This window comes from Phoca vitulina, unplaced genomic scaffold (assembly GCF_004348235.1).
Source record: "Phoca vitulina isolate PV1807 unplaced genomic scaffold, GSC_HSeal_1.0 scaffold7, whole genome shotgun sequence".
Classification (NCBI taxonomy): Eukaryota; Metazoa; Chordata; class Mammalia; order Carnivora; family Phocidae; genus Phoca; species Phoca vitulina.
Window position 1 is genome coordinate 23793649 of NW_022589710.1, and position 18584 is coordinate 23812232.

At 41.8% G+C, this 18584-nt stretch overlaps 3 protein-coding genes across 5 annotated transcripts; 2 read left to right on the plus strand and 1 right to left on the minus strand.

The window, feature by feature from the left end:
- Nucleotides 1–572: 572 nt before the first annotated feature.
- Nucleotides 573–11958, plus strand: LRR1 (leucine rich repeat protein 1). 3 transcript variants are annotated; one of them, XM_032404583.1, is made up of 5 exons: nucleotides 877–964; nucleotides 4082–4151; nucleotides 4864–4962; nucleotides 6432–7153; nucleotides 10280–11958. In XM_032404583.1, exons 1-5 carry the CDS (start codon nucleotides 960–962, stop codon nucleotides 10518–10520), a joined length of 1137 nt encoding a protein of 378 aa, XP_032260474.1. In that variant the 5' UTR covers nucleotides 877–959; the 3' UTR covers nucleotides 10521–11958. The 3 variants fall into 3 exon arrangements, with proteins under 3 accessions (XP_032260476.1, XP_032260477.1, XP_032260474.1); XM_032404585.1 differs by lacking the exon at nucleotides 4082–4151 and having other exon boundaries at nucleotides 573–964; XM_032404586.1 differs by lacking the exons at nucleotides 4082–4151; nucleotides 6432–7153 and having other exon boundaries at nucleotides 708–964; nucleotides 10280–10438.
- A 1441-nt stretch (nucleotides 11959–13399) lies between these two features.
- RPL36AL (ribosomal protein L36a like) lies at nucleotides 13400–14663 on the minus strand. Its single transcript, XM_032405033.1, has 2 exons — nucleotides 14569–14663; nucleotides 13400–13834 (listed from the first exon to the last, which is right to left on the minus strand). The coding sequence occupies exon 2, from the start codon at nucleotides 13815–13817 to the stop codon at nucleotides 13497–13499; it is 321 nt and encodes a 106-aa protein (XP_032260924.1). The 5' UTR covers nucleotides 13818–13834; nucleotides 14569–14663; the 3' UTR covers nucleotides 13400–13496.
- Nucleotides 14664–14724: 61 nt separating this feature from the next.
- Nucleotides 14725–18502, plus strand: MGAT2 (alpha-1,6-mannosyl-glycoprotein 2-beta-N-acetylglucosaminyltransferase). The gene has a single exon (XM_032405032.1). It carries the CDS (start codon nucleotides 15260–15262, stop codon nucleotides 16598–16600), a length of 1341 nt encoding a protein of 446 aa, XP_032260923.1. The 5' UTR covers nucleotides 14725–15259; the 3' UTR covers nucleotides 16601–18502.
- The last annotated feature ends 82 nt before the right edge of the window (nucleotides 18503–18584 follow it).

Sequence of the window (18584 nt, forward strand, 5' to 3'; positions counted from 1 at the left end):
GAGTCCGAAGGGCATATGGGGTCTGGACGGTCTTTCCAAGTGTCAGATGCAGTTAAGCCAGTGACTCCATCCAACCTAGTAGCGGTTACAAAGTGGGCATTTGTTCGACAGAAATTGCCAAATCAAATATTGTCCTATCAAATTCAGTTCTGACGTGACAGGTGTTGCCTCCGGAGGGGAGCCACCAAAAACAAAACAAACACCAATCCATCAGCTCCGGGAAATGCCGCGCCCTGGCTGGCAATGGGCAACCCGTAAAGTCCCAAGTTCCGAAGCTATGTAGGTAAAGAGACTTTCCCTTTAACAGAGGGGCACCCGCTTCCCTTTGGGAAACTCAACGACCCAACAAGTGCAGGAAACTCGTTAAGTGTCAACAGTGGAAACTAGAACTCCGCCCCAAACAATAACCACCTGCGCCGCCAGCCGCAAGCGTTCCTGGGATAGGACGTTGCGCCTTCGACAGTCGCCGGCATCGGGAGGCGCGAGCCGAGTTCTCAGGCGGCCGGTATCCGCGCTCCGCCGACCGGCAGCCACAGTGAGGACTCGACCCTGCAAGTGAAAGGGAAGGCCGTCGCCCCCGCAGACCCATAGAGCCGCTGTTCTGAGAAAACCCGAGCTGTTGTCACGCCGAGCAGGCAGGCAGGTCCGGGGACAGCCCGCGCGCTCCAGGACCCCGGCGGCGGCGCGGCGCGGCGGGAAGGGGGCAGTTTCAAAGCAGAGTTGTGGACTTGGCTATCGCTGCTCGGGCGAAATGAAGCTGCACTGCGAGGTCGAGGTAGTCAGTCGACATTTGCCGGCTCTGGGAATGAGGAACCGGGGTAGGGGTGTCCGGGCGGTGTTGAGCCTCTGTCAGCAGACGCCCAGGAGTCAGCCTCGGGCTGGGGCTCGGGGCGATCGAGGCGGCCCGCACCCCCCCTGCCTGCTCATCTCCACCCTGAAGGACAAGCGCGGGACCCGCTATGAGGTGCGTGGACCGAACCGGCCCTGCCTCGGGAGTTGGCCAGGAGCTCTTCCCCTTCGGGTCTCGCTTGCTCGCCCGTTCCAGAGGCTGGAGCCTGTCCTGGGGGCGGATACCTGAGCCCCACCACCACTCCCGAGTTCTGGGCGTCTCCCTGTGGACCCGAAAGAGGAAAGCTTTTGAGAGGGCACCTTCTTCTTATTTTTCTTTCCCATTTCTTTGGCTTTAAATTGACACCCTTTCTGTTTAGTAGTAGATAGTAATCCTGCCCTTTTAAAGCCTCTGGAAACTCGGCCTGCGTGAAACTAAACTTTAAATGAAACAGCATTCCAGTTTGGGGGACCAGTAAAATAATTGCACTTTCGTTCAGTAAGTTTTTTTCTCCCACAGTATTTTCGCTAGCTTTTTTTTTTTTTTTAAGGCTTTAAGTTCTGATGAATAGTATCCAAGGTCGTTAGACCAGATTAGTACAGTAGTAAAGCAGTAAAGCTTTGTGTTGCATCTTGATATTTTTATTAATGTTACTGGTTACTGCATCTCTCTCTCTCTCTCTCTCTCTCCCTCTCCCTCCCTCCCTCCCTCCCTCCCTCCCTCTCTTTCTTTTTTCTCCTTAAATGTTTAATTTCCTAAGACTTGATTTTCTAGGGCCAGGGCTTTTTCTCATCTGCATAGCAGTAGTAAACTCTCTAAAAACAGTTGAAAGTTGAAATAGAATTTTCAAAACACAAGTTTTATAAAATTCTTTTTTCCTCATTTTACAGGGCACTATGTTATTTTGTCAAAATGACTGGAATACCCTTGTGTCTACTATAAATAAAGTTGAGGGGGCAACTCATCTCCCACCCTTGCATCGGACTCTTGTCTGGATTTTATACAGTTTCTGGGATTATTGACCTCATAGTGTTGTACTCCACAGTGAATACTCTTAGTTGACGGAAGGGTTTATTACATATCATTCAGAGACACTTAGTAATTGATATAGACAGTTGAAAGTGTAAGTAATTTCTCCCTCTTCATGGAATCAACTCATATAATCTTTCACCTTGAAAAGACTTAAGCAATCACTCAACATTTTATAGGTTAGAAAACTGTAAGGTGACAGAAGCCCACTCATAACAAGAATTGTGTCCTCTTCACCATTGTCTTCCCCAAAACCGCTTTCATGCCCAGCTCAAGTATTGTCTATTTTTAAAAAGTCTGTAATGATCTCTTCCTTAAAACTTAAGGTACACTAATAATTGTAGGTGGTAATCCTAATCAAAAGTTTATTGTGAACTGCGAGTTGAAGGTTTACTGTGTGCAAGATGCAATGCTAGATGCTGTGGGAGATAAACTTGATATAGTCACTATCCTTCCAAGACTAGAAAGGAAGAAATAAAAACCAGTGCTTACAATACAAGGTGGGCTATGATAAGTGCTATAATAAAGGTAGAAGTAGAATAGTATAGTATCAAAAAGCAAAATGAATTTGATTACAGAGGCTTGAAAAAGTTGGTGTTTTTTTTTTTTTTAAGATTTTTTTTTTTATTTGAGAGAGCATGAGCAGGGCAGACGGAGAGGGACAAGCAGTCTCCTTGCTGAGCAGGGAGCCCGATGCGGGACTCGATCCCAGGACCTGGGATCATGACCAGAGCCGAAGGCAGACACTTAACCAACTGAGCCACCCAGGCGCCCGAGAAAGGTTTTGTAGAAGAGATGGTGGCACAGGGCTTGGGACATAGTAGGTGCTCAGTAAACATTTGTTGGATGAATTAAAGTGGTGTTGGTCCTGGGTCCTGAAGACTAGGTATTAGTGCTAAGTGTGGAAGAACCTTGGGGATCTTTCTTACACCAACTTTTCCATTCTATGGTTCACCTACTGCCCATCTCACTGTGATTTCCAAATCTGTATCTTTAGCTAGTCCTCTCCCTTAATTTCCAACTTGAATCTCCTATCAATTGGAAATCTTCACTTAGATGCGTTGTAGCATTTCAAACTAAGATATCTAAAAATTAATTTTCTTTGCCACCCCTAAATTTGTTTTTCTGATGGTGTTCTGCAACTCATTAAATAGTGCTCTGCTCTTGGGGTGCCTGGGTGGCACAGTTGGTTGAGCATATGCCTTTGGCTCAGGTCGTGATCCCAGAGTCCAGGGATCAAGCCCTGAGTCAGGCTTCGAGGGGAGTCTGCTTCTCCCTCATCCTCTGCTGCTCCCACCTCAGTCTCTCTCTCTCTCAAATAGATAAATAAAATCTTAAAAAAAAAATAGTGCTCTGTTCTATCCAGAAACCTTAAAGCTTTTGCATTCCCGTATCTAATAAAATATTGAATCCTTTCAATTCTACCTCCTAGGTATCTTTCAGATTTTCATACCTCCTTCCGTCCCCATGCAGTCTAAGCCACCATTACCCCTTGCTTGGCTAGTCTCTTAAAAGGTACTCCTATCTCTACCCAGCCCCATCCCAATCTCCCCTCCCCCAAAGTTCATTCTTACACTGTGTTTTTTGTTGTTGTTGTTGTTTTTAAGATTTTATTTATTTGACAGAGAGAGAGAAGGAGGGAAGCAGGCTCCCCGCTGAGCAGGGAGCCTGACGCAGGGCTTGATCCCAGGACCCTGAGATCAAGACCCGAGCCAAAGGCAGACGCCCAACCAACTAAGCCACCCAGGCACCCCTTACACTGTGGTTAAAGGGAACTTAGCAAAATGAAGATCTATGTTCCCAGCTTCAAGTCATTCAGTGGATATCATTTGCAGAATAAAATCCAAAATTTTTTTTTTAATATTTTATTTATTTGAGAGAGAGAGAATGAGAGAGAGCATGGAGGGGGAGGGTCAGAGGGAGAAGCAGACTCCCCGCTGAGCAGGGAGCCCAATGCGGGACTCAATCCAGGGAGTCCAGGATCATGACCTGAGCCAAAGGCAGTCGCTCAACCAACTGAGCCACACAGGCGCCCCAAAATTCTTGACATGGTTTACAAAATATTCCACCATTCAGCCTCTGCCTGTCCAGGTTCACTTGCCTCTTCACTGAATCCTTTAGCCATACTGAACTTTCAGCTCCTCACAGCTGCCGAACTCTCTTGCCTTCAAGGCTTTGCATACATTTTTCCTTATCGGTGTACTATTCCCTCTCTTTCCCCAGTATCTTCACTTGCCCAACATCTGATCCTTCAGTTCTCACCTTTAAGGTCACCTTCTTTTCCCTAGACCAGGTAAGATTCCTTTGCTATATAAGGTCTTAGAGCAATCTGTACTTCCCTTATCTTAATATTTGTTGCTTGTAATTACTTATTTAATAATTGTCTTTCATCAGACTGACAACTTTATAAACTTTATAAATGTAATTACCATGTTGGTTTTATTCACTACTATTGTTTCAAGCCCCCGTCATAGTACCTGGTACAGACTGGCTTCTCAGTAAATAGCTGTTGAAGTCTAAAGCCGAAGCAACATTTGTCATTAAAAGTTTTTGAGCACCTGTTATGTGTCGGTCACTGTTTTGGTTCCATGGATACAGTAGTGAACAAAGGAAACAAGATTCCTGTTTTCATGGAGTTTATAATCCTGTGGGAGGTGTGTCCACTCGAGACTAATGGACTGAAGTTAAGAAGGCAAGTAACTACTATTGGCAGCTCCTACTACGGTCACATAGTTGGAATGGGAGAAGAGGAGCATTCTCCCAAACGGGATTAACAGGAAAGGGTTACTGGGCTGATAAAACAGTAATATCTACCAGAAGCTAGATAAGAAATGTAGCTACCCAAATGCTAAAAAAAAAAAAAAAAAACAAATTAAAACTAAAAACCACAAAACACCCAGACTTGATTAAAAGCCTGGCAAAGTGACTGGCACTTTCTAGTTGTAATAAATATTATTGAATAACAATACCTGGTTTTGTCCTTTTTTCTCATTGGTTTTAAACAGCTAAAGGAGAACATTGAGCAATTCTTCACCAAATTTATGGATGAGGGGAAAGCTACTGTTCGGTTAAAGGAGCCTCCTGTGGATATCTGTCTAAGTAAGGTATGGTATGAAAAACATTAATGGTTAGGTTGGTTGGCTGTATTTTCTTTATAGAAGAGGCTATTTGAGCATCCTGATATCCCACTTAGCTGAATAGGGATGGACACTTGGCAGATGTGTTTGAAGAAGCAATGGCAGCTTCTCTGGCATGCTGGCCCAGCTCTGAAGGTGCAGAGAGCCTAGTAAGGCTATGCAGGATGGGGAGGAAGGAGAATGACTTATTTCTGTGCTCCAGAGAGCCTTAGAGTGTTCTTAGAGGGGAACTCTATCAGGCCAGTGGCACAAGTCTACATTTTGCCAACATAATCAGGTTGCAAATCTAAATTTGGTGTAAAAAAAGAAGATAAAATGCAATTAGGAAAATTTGGGGGGTATTTTATTTATTATTATCATTTTAGAAAATACTTAAACCATTAAAATAAAATTTTTTTAAAAGATTTATTTATTTTATTTTATTTTTTTTTTTTTTATTTTTATTTTTTTTAAAGATTTTCTTTATTTATTTGACAGAGAGACACAGCGAGAGAGGGAACACAAGCAAGGGGAGTGGGAGAGGGAGAAGCAGGCTTCCCGCTGAGCAGGGAGCCTGATGTGGGACTCGATCCCAGGACCCTGGGATCATGACCTGAGCCGAAGGCAGACGCTTAACGACTGAGCCACCCAGGCGCCCCAAGATTTATTTATTTTAGAGAGAGTGAGAGAGCACTAGCAGGAAGGGCAGAGAGAGAGGAAGAGAGAATCTCAAACAGACTCCAAGCTGAGTTCGGAGGCCCATGTGGGGCTTGATCTCGGGACCCTGAGATCACGACCTGAGCCAAAACCAAGAGTCAGATGCTTAACGGACTTAAGCTACCAAGGCGCCCCTAAAGATTTTATCTTTAAGTAATCTCTACACCCAATGTGGGGCTTGAACCCACAACCCCAAGGTCAAGAGCTGCAGGCTTCACCAAATGAGCCAGCCAGGTGCCCTGTCTCAGTTCATCTTAAACCCGTCTTTTTTTTTTTTTTTTTAAGATTTTATTTATCTATTTGACAGAGAGCACAAGTAGGGGGAGCGGCAGGCAGAGGGAGAAGCAGGCTCCCCGCCGAGCAGGGAGCCCAATGCGGGGCTCGATCCCAGGACCCTGGGACCATGACCTGAGCCACCCAGGCACCCCAAACCCAAGTCTTAAGTGGAATCTTTTCATGCTTTCTCGTCTTATTTTATGCTCTTTTGGTTCCCCTTTGAATGGTTTTATTTAGAGTGTGTCTTTCAACATAATCTTTTTTCAAAAATTTTCAGTTTTTGTATCTATATTGAATTTTAGTCAAAATAAAATACTAAAAAATTTATTTTTACAGCCATTTTCAAGAAATGATTGCACCATTTTGCATGTATAACTTTACAGAATTTGTTATAGGATGCATTAGCATGCATGTATTATCTAAAATGGAGTTTATAATTGTACGACTTATTTTTATTTATTCAGGCCAATTCCAGCAGTTTAAAGAGTTTCCTTTCAGCTGTGAGACTGGCTCATAGAGGTTGTGATATTGAAGTACCACTTTCAACCTTCACTCCAGTGAAGACTTCAGAATTTGAAAAATTGAAAACTAAAATGGTTATCACATCCAAAAAGGACTATCCTCTAAGCAAGAACTTCCCATATTCTCTGGAACATCTTCAGACTTCTTATTGTGGGCTTGTCCGAATTGATACGCGTATGCTTTGCTTAAGAAACCTAAGGAAATTAGACTTGAGTCACAACCATATAAAAAAGCTTCCTGCTACAGTTGGAGACCTCATCCATCTTCAAGAACTTAACCTGAATGACAATCACTTGGAGTCATTTAGTGTAGCCTTGTGTCAGTCTACACTCCAGACGTCACTTCGGAGTTTGGATCTCAGCAAGAACAAAATCAAGGCACTCCCTGTGCAGTTTTGCCATCTCCGAGAACTTACAGATTTGAAACTTGATGATAATGAATTGATTCGATTTCCTTTCAAGATGGGACAGTTGACAAAACTGCGTTTTTTGTCAGCAGCTCGAAATAAGCTTCCCTTTTTGCCTAGTGAATTTAAAAATTTATCCCTTGAGTACTTGGATCTTTTTGGAAATACTTTTGAACAACCAAAAATCCTTCCACTTATAATGCTTCAAACACCATTAACTTTATTGGAATCCTCTGCACAAGCTGTATTATGTAATAGGTAAGACTTTTAATAGTCATAAAATGTGACATCTTTGTTAGCATTCTGGTATTCTCATCATCCTCATTGTAATAGTCACAGTCTTTAACGTAGTTTACAATGCTGTGCACAAACTGACCCCTTGCTCCAGTGACCTTGATGCCCCTTACCTCTGCTTGGAATGCTTTTCTTCCAGAAGGTTCCATAGCTCACTTTCTCACTTCATCCAGTTCTCTTCCCCAGTGGCACCCAGAAAGGCCTTTCCTGACTCTATTTAGTTTGATCCCCCACCCCCTTACATTGCTTGACTTTTTTGTCATAGGATTTATTACCTGGCATTACATCTTTTTTAACAATTGTTTTTCTGTCAGTTTTCCCCACTAGAATGTAAGATCCATGAGGGCATGGACTTTTTCTTATTACCCACTGTTTCCCCAGGGTCTAAAATGTGATATTCCCCTGTTCCTACCATATATTAGGCATTTAATTAATACTTGAATGAATGAATGGCAATTGTTTTTCAAAGTGTGGTACCCTGACCAACAGTTATCAGAATCACCTAGGAACTTGTTAGAGATGCAAGGTTTTCAACTCCACTACAGACCTATTGAATCAGAAATTCTGAGGGTGGGTCCAGCCCTCTGTGTTTTAATCAGTGCTTCCAGGCACTCTAAAGTTTGAGAACTACAGTCTGTCATAGCCATCAAATGTGGTCTTTGGAGTCAGACTTGAGTTTGATTCCTGGCTTCACCCCTTAGTATGGCTTTAGCAAGTTACTCTTTGATTCAATTTTCTCATCTGTGAAATAGGAACAATAATACCCACCTAACATAATTGTGAAGATAAAGGAGCTAATGTAATGCCAAAGTATTTGGCATATAGTAGGCCTCAATAGCTATTGGTTCTCTTCCCTTTGTCTTTGAACACTAACTGCACTTGGTTTCATGAGACACCAAACTCTAGTTATTCATTTGGTTCATGCTTCTTTCATATAGGAGACTAAGATGTAGACCAAATTATTATCAAGTGCCTATAAAATAGTAGGAAGACTACATTTCAAAGACAGGATTGGTTTTTTATTGGGGAAAAGGTCTAAAAAAAAAAAACAGACATTATGGGCCTAGAAAAATACACAATTTTGCATACAGCTTTATAATGCTCATGGATTCTGAAATCAATCCAATCCTCCCTCCTCACCATTTTTATTTAAGAGCTCTCGGTTTAAAGTGGTGATTTTCAAACTTTAGTTCACATTTGGAGTCACCTGAGCAGCTTTTAAAAATTCTGATGATTAGGGGGGGTGCCTGGGTGGCTCAGTTGGTTAAGCGACTGCCTTCGGCTCAGGTCATGATCCTGGAGTCCCGGGATCGAGTCCCACATCGGGCTCCCTGCTCGTCAGGGAGTCTGCTTCTCCCTCTGACCCTCCTCCCTCTCATGCTCTCTGTCTCTCATTCTCTCTCTCTCAAATAAATAAATAAAATCTTTAAAAAAAAAAAAAAAAAATTCTGATGATTAGGGGCACGTGGCTGGCTCAGGACTGACATCCAACATAGAAAAGTGGAAAGAAAAAATAGGTTATCAAAATATGATATAATAGGGAAGGTAGAAAAATAATTTGTTAGTGCTGAATGATTTAGCATTGTAGTACTTACATTGTTTTTTAAACTTGACCTCTCCTGATATAGGTTCTTTTAATGTGACCTTAACTTTTACTAACGTATAATTTTGCATGTTTTCAGCCCACTTGTTATTAAAAGAATACAGATCCAAAGCTATGAGAAATTGCCCTAACTACTGGTTACAAACAAAGTTATGGTCTATTAGAAAAATATGTGGGAATTTAAATTATGTTAAGATAGAAAATACAGTTTTTAACTGTTAACCTGTTTCCTTAGGCTATAGCCAACAGCCTGAAAGAGATTAACATAAACATGTGGTAGACACTTCCTAGCACAGTTCTTTTTTTTTAAGATTTTATTTATTTATTTGTCAGAGAGAGAGCACACAAACGGGGAGTGGCAGGCAGAGGGAGAGGGAGAGGGAGAAGCAGGCTCCCTGCTGAGCAGGGAGCCCAATTCGGGACTCCATTCCAGGACCTCGGGATCATGACCTGAGCCGAAGGCAGAAGCTTAACTGACTGAGCCGCCCAGGCGTCCCCCTAGCACAGTTTTTAAAAAAAATTGTTATTTATACAAGCAACAAATTAGTACATGTGAAAAAAAAAATGAATTGCAGACAAGGCTGTTTCCTAATCCCTTATGAAAAGGAAACTATTTTTTATTTGATATGTATCTTTTCAGACTTGTTCTAGAAGGGCTGCTGAACCCCGGTTTAAATTATGAGTAGGTTTTATTTATTTGTTGAAAAAGATCTGAACACCTATTCTGTGCCGGCCTAGGCTAGGGATTAGAGAACAAAGAATAGACTCTGTGGGAGACAAAGTGACTTGGGGCATGGTTGAGTTTGGGGGAAGGAGTTGGACAGTGGGCAGGCAACCTCAAGAGACCATCTTGTAGTGGCTCATAGATGAGGGTAAAGAGTTTGACTTGATTTTAATTGCACTGGGCACCGTTGGAAGTTTTAAGTAGGAGGGTGAGTGATTTAAGCAAGGTGAGATCAGCCTTACTTGCTCAGCTAGTAAAGTAAAACAAATACCCCAAACAATGTGTGTTTTAAATCTGTTTCACAGTTTAAAAGTCCCTTTTGCAACAGTGGATGCCTAGGAGAATATTTGGATTTATTTACATAAATGTTTCTTCACAGAAGTCAGTAAGTTCCCCATTACCATTATGAGAATTGTATAACAGAACTGTACCTTTAAACGATCATGTTATACTGGTATACAGTGTAGATGCATAAAGGACTCTCTTCATTCTATTCCATGGGTTTTGCTATTAAGTGACAGTGCTGAAAGATACTTTATGGAGTAGTATAGCTCCTCTTTGGTTTACAATATGTCATATGATGTTTTTAGTGTATTTTCCCCATTCTTAACTGGAAGAGAGGACAATATACTGAGTCACTTAATAGAGTAATCTTATTTTTCCATGGTTATAATTCAGTGTCCAGTAATTCATGACCTAATACATGAAGTCCTGAATCTAGTAACGTATTTAAAAATATTTTTTGAACTTTTTTTTCCAATAGGATTCCATATGGCTCTCATATCATTCCTTTTCATCTTTGCCAAGATTTGGATACTGCAAAAACCTGTGTTTGTGGAAGATTCTGTCTAAACTCTTTTATTCAGGGAACTACTACCATGAATCTGCACTCTGTGGCTCACACTGTGGTCTTAGTAGATAATATGGGTGGTACTGAAGCACCTGTTATCTCTTACTTCTGTTCTCTAGCCTGTTATGTAAATTCCTGTGATATGTTAAAGTAATAGGTGATACCACAAAAAGAAATTCCATTTAGTTACAGACCAGTTTGGGATTCATTTATGGTTTAACTGTGTCAAACTGGAGAAAGGGAAGCCTTTCGTGTACTTGAGGGGAAGAAGGTGTTACTCTAACATATTCGATCATTTGACTGTAAAACCTTAATTTCATTAAAACCTATTTAATTTTATTGTGAGGAAACTTTTATCAGTTTATTGCACTTGTGTTGATTTCAGCCTAGTGTTTCCAGAATGGGTTGTGGGATTATCTTTTAATGTTAAACAGATACTGATTCCTATCGCTCCAGTCATAGAATTTTCTTATCAATTTTCTTCTTGAATTTTGGTTAAAGAAATTGAATTCCTGTATGTGGAAAATATATCTTGGAGGACTAAGTCTAAATTTTAGTGAAAACTTTGGTATGAAACTACATAAGCATACCCCTTTTTGTGTTTTTCAGGTATATTATTCTACATATGGAATTCTATATTCAAGCATAAAGTTGGAGTTGCTTTGGGATAAACAGACTTCAGCTTTTATAAGTTTTATAATGTTACTCACATCTTTGTTGTGATTTCTAAGTTTTTTAACTTTCAGAGTTAGAACAAGGTTTTAGGGTTGGGTAGGAGGTATAGAAATTTGCTACTTTTTACTGACTACATTCTGTATTTGAAGGTTGTTCTTTTTTCTGTTTATTATTTTAGTCACTTAATATTTTTATGTTTTTAATTTAAAAAGTGGTAATACACCGGCTATAGTATGATGAGGATTTGAACTAGGGCGAAGGAATGGAAAATGAAGCTGCTTGAAAGAATTGTGGAAAATGGAATCAGAACTGCTCCATTCTGTTCATTCCCATGGTCCTTCAGATCAGCCTCTTTTTTAGATCATTGTAATAGCCTCATAACTGGTTTCTGGGAACAAAGGAGGTGAAAGAGTAAAAGTTACTGGAGAAAACCCTCTTAGGTGTTAGCATATCATTGCTGTTTTGGGCCTGGAGTTACAGGTAGTCTGTGTAAGACTATTTCTTATGGTTTAGGGTAACTACTTCCTCTGTCCTAAAATATTTATTTGGAGCATTTTATTCTTTTCTGAAATTACGAATATTCCTGAGTAAATACTGTTTTAACTGTTAGATTTTTATTAAAACTTTATGTATATGATCTCCAAAACATAGTTTCTTCTCAGAGTGGATTCTTTTGTCCAGAGTAATTCTTGGGTGACCTTAAATTTGTATTTCTTGTGGTCAGTTCAGTTCTTCCCGCAAAAGATTTCTATATAATTTTTAGTTTTTCATTTAAAAAATTCATATATAATGCAAAAATGACTTAAATAAAAAGAGCTGCCATTTAGCTGCATCTTTGTTCCAGGTGTTTTACATACAGTATTTTATTTAATCCTCACAAATTACCCTAGGAGGTACCATGAACCCAGATCAGAGATTTTAAGCCCAGGCTTTATACGCCTTCTAAAGTTAATTCACTTTTACTCTTTAAAACCAAGAATTCTATAATTAAGTAAAACATCTTACAATTTTCTAAACTCAAAATGGTGAGGGATTACCAATAAATATGTAACTACATTAAAACATGGTTCTTTTAAAAATGTATTGTGGCATATTTAACTTGTGTGTATCTGATTTTTACATGTTCTTGTAGAAAAAGTTGTTTTTATTATTTTTTAAGATTTTATTTGAGAGACAGAGTGTGCACAAGGGGGCGGAGGGGCAGCAGAAGGAGAAACAGACTCCCCACTGAACAGGGAGCCAGAAACTGGCTGGATCCCAGGACCCTGGGATCATAACCTGAGCCAAAGACAGACGCTTACTGACAGCCACTCAGGCGCCCCAAAAGTTACTTTTTCATCAACAAATGCAGATGTATCTATGTTGGGACTAAGTGCTAACCAGCTGTTACTCCTACACCCTAGCCCTTTGCATTACTCATCTACAGCCATCCCATGTGAATATCTAGGCCAACTTAAAAATTCTTGTACAAAATGCAGAATTTGTCTTCTCACAACCCATACCCTTTGTCACTTTTTGCTTTTGATACTCATGTTTTGCCTTCCATGGGTTACAAGGCTCACTTTGAGTTTCAGCCTTCCATTCTATTTTCAGTGGTAACTGCGTACTTTCTCAAACCTCCCAATAACCAAGAAGTTGTAACATTTGAGTATCTCCCAGAGTAACTTCTAAAAGAATCAAAAAAGTTTATGCCATCATGGACTCCTGGTTTTTTTTCACTAGCTTCAGAATGTCTTGCAGTTAGAAGTCAGTTTTAAACTGCTGCCTTACATTCAGGACCAGTCTAACACAGTGCTGTCCAAAAAAACTGATGGAAATATTCTGTATCTGTGTTGTCCAATAGGTTAGCCAGTCAGGATATGTGGCTGTTGAGCACTAAATGTAGCTAGTGTAACTGAGGAACTGCATTTCTTATTTAAATATCTATATATGGCTAGTCCTCCCTACTGGACACTAATTTGCAAGTCAGCTCTTTTTATACCCCAACTTGGATACTCTGCCCCACTCAGTCTGCCTAATTTATCCTCATTTCCTTTTTTAAAATCTGATTGAGACCTTTCCCAGCAGCTCAATTGTGATTATGAATTAACCTAACACATATATTTGAAATTGACCAGAAAAAGTAAAGAAAGTAGCAGTTCTTTCCCTGGTATGTGGTTTATATCCATAACCTAGTTTGTAAAGTTGGGAGGTGGAACTCCTGTCTTCTTTATATATAAATACAAAATTCCAATTTTGTGGAACTAAATTTAGTAATTTGAGGATAAACCTTAGTTCATTGACACATTTGCTATTTCCTTAATTTTGAATCACATTAAGCATGTCATTCTATTTAGATTTCTAAAAAAACACAAAATATTTGGGTAAAAATATCACTCTCTTTATTTTCATACAGGTTTAATTTTCCTACAGCGTCAACATTTTCTTCTCAAAAATAAAAGAAGAATCTCAAAGCTTAGAACTGGATCACTTGACCCTTTCTCTTCTTATCTCCTCCCAACTCAAAATGCTTGCATCTCTTAATGGCCAGCATCCTCTTGGACCTGCAGTTAGGTTCAACACATTCAAGCCTCAGCACAATCTTCTTTGTGGTTTTAGCCTTCTTCCGGAAAATTGGCTTTGTCTGCCCACCATAGCCACTCTGCTTCCGATCATAGCGTCTCTTTCCCTGGGCATAAAGGGAATCCTTGCCCTTCTTATACTGGGTCACTTTGTGAGGCTGATGCTTTCCACACTTCTTACAGAAAGTCCTTCGGGTTTTAGGAACGTTGACCATCTCTGCAGTAGCGCTGTCTGCACGATGAAAATGTAAAACATTTTAAGTTACAATAACAGACTTCAAACATTTTTAATAAAGTGCTTTAAGAATATAGGACACATTACAAAATTACATAAATCAGTAATGTATAAACCCACCAAGTACTCCTTTTACGTATGAGTCAATACACCTAGAAGTGCACACCTTTTTGGAATGCTTAGAGCGTTTATGGAATGAGACGAAAAATCAGCAAAAAGCAGTACAGGGGCGCCCAGCAGCCAGTTCCCCGTACAAAGTGGGTTCCTTTGGAGCTTAATTTACAGTGGCTGTCCCAAGAAGAAAAGCATAGTGGTGTTTATCTAATTTTATTTCTCAGACAGGACCAAAGCTAGAGTCTCCGACTCTTCCTCGCACCCTCTTCCTCCATGTTCTAGCTCCTGGGTATAGCCCGGTTCAGTGCGGGATTTCAGTCAGTAGCTACAGCTACGGCCCGCCTCCGTTCCTTCTCCGGGAACCGCAGCAGTCTCGCTTCACTGTTCCCCTCCGGGGCACCGGCACCCGTCAGCAGCCCTGAAGGCTGACGTGTCCTTAGTAAGTGTCTCCCGGCCCACTAGCCGCCATTCGTGAGCCCCCTGCCGAGGGGAGAAGCCAGTTAATTCTGCCAAGACAGCGGGTCTCGCCCTCCAGTTCCTACAAGGGCCTGGTCCATCCCCAGATTCTGAGCACTGGAGGCTCCTGCTGAGACCGCTACACTCCCGTCTTAGCTTACCTGGAAACTCGACGTCCGCGCTCCTCGCCTCGCTCTGCCCGCGCCTAACAGGAAAAGGGAGGAAGAAGCGGAAGTAGGAACTGAGCGTGAGCGACAGTGCTACGGCCCAATAGGCAGCAGGCAGCGGGGGCCTGTCGTCTCCGGACGCGTCCGGGAAGCTCCAACCAGCGGCCCAAGGGGCGGGCCGGAGGGGTGTGGACCCAAGGGCCGCGGCGCTCCGCGGGCCAGTCGCGGGTTGTCAGAACGGTCGGCGCCGGAGTGGGGCGAGGCTACGTCGCTCGGTCTTGGCGGTCTGGGGCCCGCGTAAGGATGAGAGCGCAGAGGACGCAGGGCCGCTGGAGGCGCAGGTAACCAAGCGGGGGTGCGGTGGGGCCGCGGCGGGACTTCTTCCGGGACCCGTGCTGAATGGAAAGGACCGAGGCGACGCCGAGCCGCGGCTCCTAGCGGCGGGGCCGCTGCCCGAGCTGCAGCTGCCAGGCGAGGATGTGTGGAGCCCGGGCGGCGCGGGGGAACTGAGACCCTTCGGGCCCCTGGACTCCCGGGGTCCGGGATGAGTTAGCTGGGGCAGCCGCGGGGGCCAGTTCTGACTGCTACAGGCCAAGGCGACGGCCACCACCCGCCCGCCCCTTCTGTGCAGAAGCCGCTAGCTCCTTTTCGCGCCCGCCCGCCCGCTCTCCCTGCCCTGGAGACCATGAGGTTCCGCATCTATAAGCGGAAGGTGCTGATCCTGACGCTCGTGGTGGCCGCCTGCGGCTTCGTCCTCTGGAGCAGCAATGGGCGACAAAGGAAGAACGAGGCCCTCGCCCCGCCGCTGCTGGACGCCGAGCTCGCGCGAGGAGCGGGCGGCCGGGGCGGGGACCATTATGCTGTGTCCGTGGGCATCCGCCGGGTCTCCAACGAGTCGGCGGCTCCTCTGGTCCCGGCGGCCCCGCAGCCCGAGGCGGACAACCTGACGCTGCGGTACAGGTCCCTGGTGTACCAGCTGAACTTTGACCAGACGCTGAGGAATGTAGATAAGGCCGGCTCCTGGGCCCCCCGAGAGCTGGTGCTGGTGGTCCAGGTGCATAACCGGCCGGATTACCTCAGACTGCTGCTGGACTCACTCCGAAAAGCCCAGGGCATTGACAACGTCCTCGTCATCTTTAGCCATGACTTCTGGTCGACAGAGATCAATCAGCTGATCGCTGGGGTGGATTTCTGTCCGGTTCTGCAGGTGTTCTTTCCTTTCAGCATTCAGTTGTACCCCAGCGAGTTTCCAGGCAGCGACCCCAGAGATTGCCCAAGAGACCTGGAGAAGAATGCAGCTTTGAAGATGGGATGCATTAATGCTGAGTATCCCGACTCCTTTGGCCATTATAGAGAGGCCAAGTTCTCCCAAACCAAACACCATTGGTGGTGGAAGCTGCATTTTGTATGGGAAAGAGTCAAAGTTCTTCGAGACTATGCTGGCCTCATACTTTTCCTAGAGGAGGATCACTACTTAGCCCCAGACTTTTACCATGTCTTTAAAAAGATGTGGAAGTTAAAGCAGGAAGAGTGTCCTGAGTGTGATGTTCTCTCGCTGGGGACCTATACGGCCATTCGCAGTTTCCATGGCATTGCTGACAAGGTAGATGTGAAAACTTGGAAATCCACAGAGCACAATATGGGTCTAGCCTTGACCCGGGATGCATATCAGAAGCTGATTGAGTGCACAGACACTTTCTGTACTTATGATGATTATAACTGGGACTGGACTCTTCAATATTTAACTGTATCTTGTCTTCCAAAATTCTGGAAAGTACTGGTTCCTCAAGTTCCTAGGATATTTCATGCTGGAGACTGTGGTATGCACCACAAGAAAACCTGTAGACCATCCACCCAGAGTGCCCAAATTGAGTCACTCTTAAATAATAACAAACAGTACTTGTTTCCAGAAACTCTAATTATCAGTGAGAAGTTTGTGGCAGCCATTTCCCCACCTAGGAAAAATGGAGGGTGGGGAGATATTAGGGACCATGAACTCTGTAAAAGTTATAGAAGACTGCAGTGAAAAATCACAATTACAAAAGCAAAAGTCACAGTCTTCTATTTTTGATATTTGTCCAAACAGAATATACAATTGACTAAAAGGGTTTAGGAACTGGTTTCTGCTTTAATACGGAAAAAAAAAAAAAATTCTTGTAAAAGGTGTCCAAATATAGTAATCTTTTCCTTCTATGTCTGATTAAAATTTAAACACAAGTTTTCATTTCAGGAGTTGGGTTTTAAAGTTCAATCTGTATCTGCTAAAGGTAATCATTGTTAATTGGTAAAAGAAAAGAGGGGAAATTTTATTTAAATTGCATCTATTAATCTTTTTATCTGGAACTTTGTACACTTTTCCACTTTCAAAACTTATTTTAAGTACAGCAGACTTTATTTAAAACTGTCATAGCAGTAAAAAGTATTACAATGGAATTGTTAGTATTAATCGAACAAGCCCAATTTCACTCTTTACACGGTTACTAGGAAGGGATTGCTTCACTGGTTTTATAATTCAAAAGTTATGTTTGTTAAACACCCTATCAGAACAGACATTTTCAGTATTACAGATTCCTCTATTATTGTGTTAAGATTTGCCTGTGCTTTGGAACCTTCTTGGAACACACTTTCTTTTGGAATGTATTTGATAAGAAAGTTTAAACACTGTTTTCACCTCAATGTAGAAATACAGTGGGTTTTTTTTTTTCTTTTAGTGCTGCCAAAATAAAATACTCATTTTTGCATAAAAAGGTTCCTAATTATTTTGCAGAAGAAATTTTGTTTACTCTTTACACCAAAATTCAGTGAAGGCATTCTAGAAGTTTTAAAGTTTACATTACATCTTCATGTGTACTATTTGTACATCATATAACTGAGTTTGAAATAAAGAAAACCCCACTCTGGACAATGCATTCCCTTTAGAAGAGACTGGCTTTCAAATTAGCCAAGCATAGATAATGAACAATAAAAAGCTGCTGTGTAAGTAAAATACAGACTAAATTGTTTTCAAAAGCCAGAAATGATAGAAAGTTCAGTCATGCCAAAGAGAAAATGTTCTAGTGCCAGCTCTAACTGAAATTATACTTGTTAAAAGGACATAGTAAATAATAGGAAACACGCTTAAAATTTATTCCATATTTAATGTGGAAGTTTCTCTTAATAGTATGTAATTGCATTCACCCAGAAGTTACTCAGACACTAATTTCTGTGTAGATAGGACATCATTTCAGTCTAAGAAAATTGTGTATTAAATGGACAATTTTGAAATTATTTCGTCAAATTAAGTCATATGGTTGACAAAATGCATGTGGTCGTTCTAGGTGGAACAAAATAGATCTCTTGCTTTATGAGCTATATTTTTATTACCCTCACAGCCCAGTTTGGTTCCAGATTTTATAGGGGTTCTAAATGTAAATCAGGATGAATTGCTAGGCTTTGTACTAGCTTTTGGTGCTCTGATCTGACTTTCACCAGTTCAAAGGACTAAAAAAATGAGTTAATTTCCAGGACTAAGGGAAGCCAGAGGTTTGAATTAGCTATTTTGAATGAGAAATAGATCAGATAAACTAGCTCATGGCTTTGGGGTCTGCAATTAGATCAACAAATATTTTCCTTTCTACATTTTCTTTCATGCTGTACTAAAAATTTTTGTGAGAAAAAAACCTATTCGGATTTTCTCCTGGCCTCCAATATAAATATTAATAACTTAGCCACTGTTAAGATAAATTATCTGTTGCCCTTTTTAGCTATTACAAGAGAAACTGACTAGAAAACACTGGCTTTTTGGTTTGTTTTCATGTAATATAGTGAAGACAATTTTCCTATGGGAGCAAATTCCCAGATTTTTAATTGTTCTAAAATTCATAAATGTAGGGGTACCTAGCTGGCCCAGTTGGTGGAGTGTCTGACTATTGATCTCAGGGTTGTAAGTTCGAGCCCCACATTTGGGTATAGAGATAACTTAAAAGCTTTTTAAAAAATTGATAAATGTATTCTATAAAACCAAGAAATGT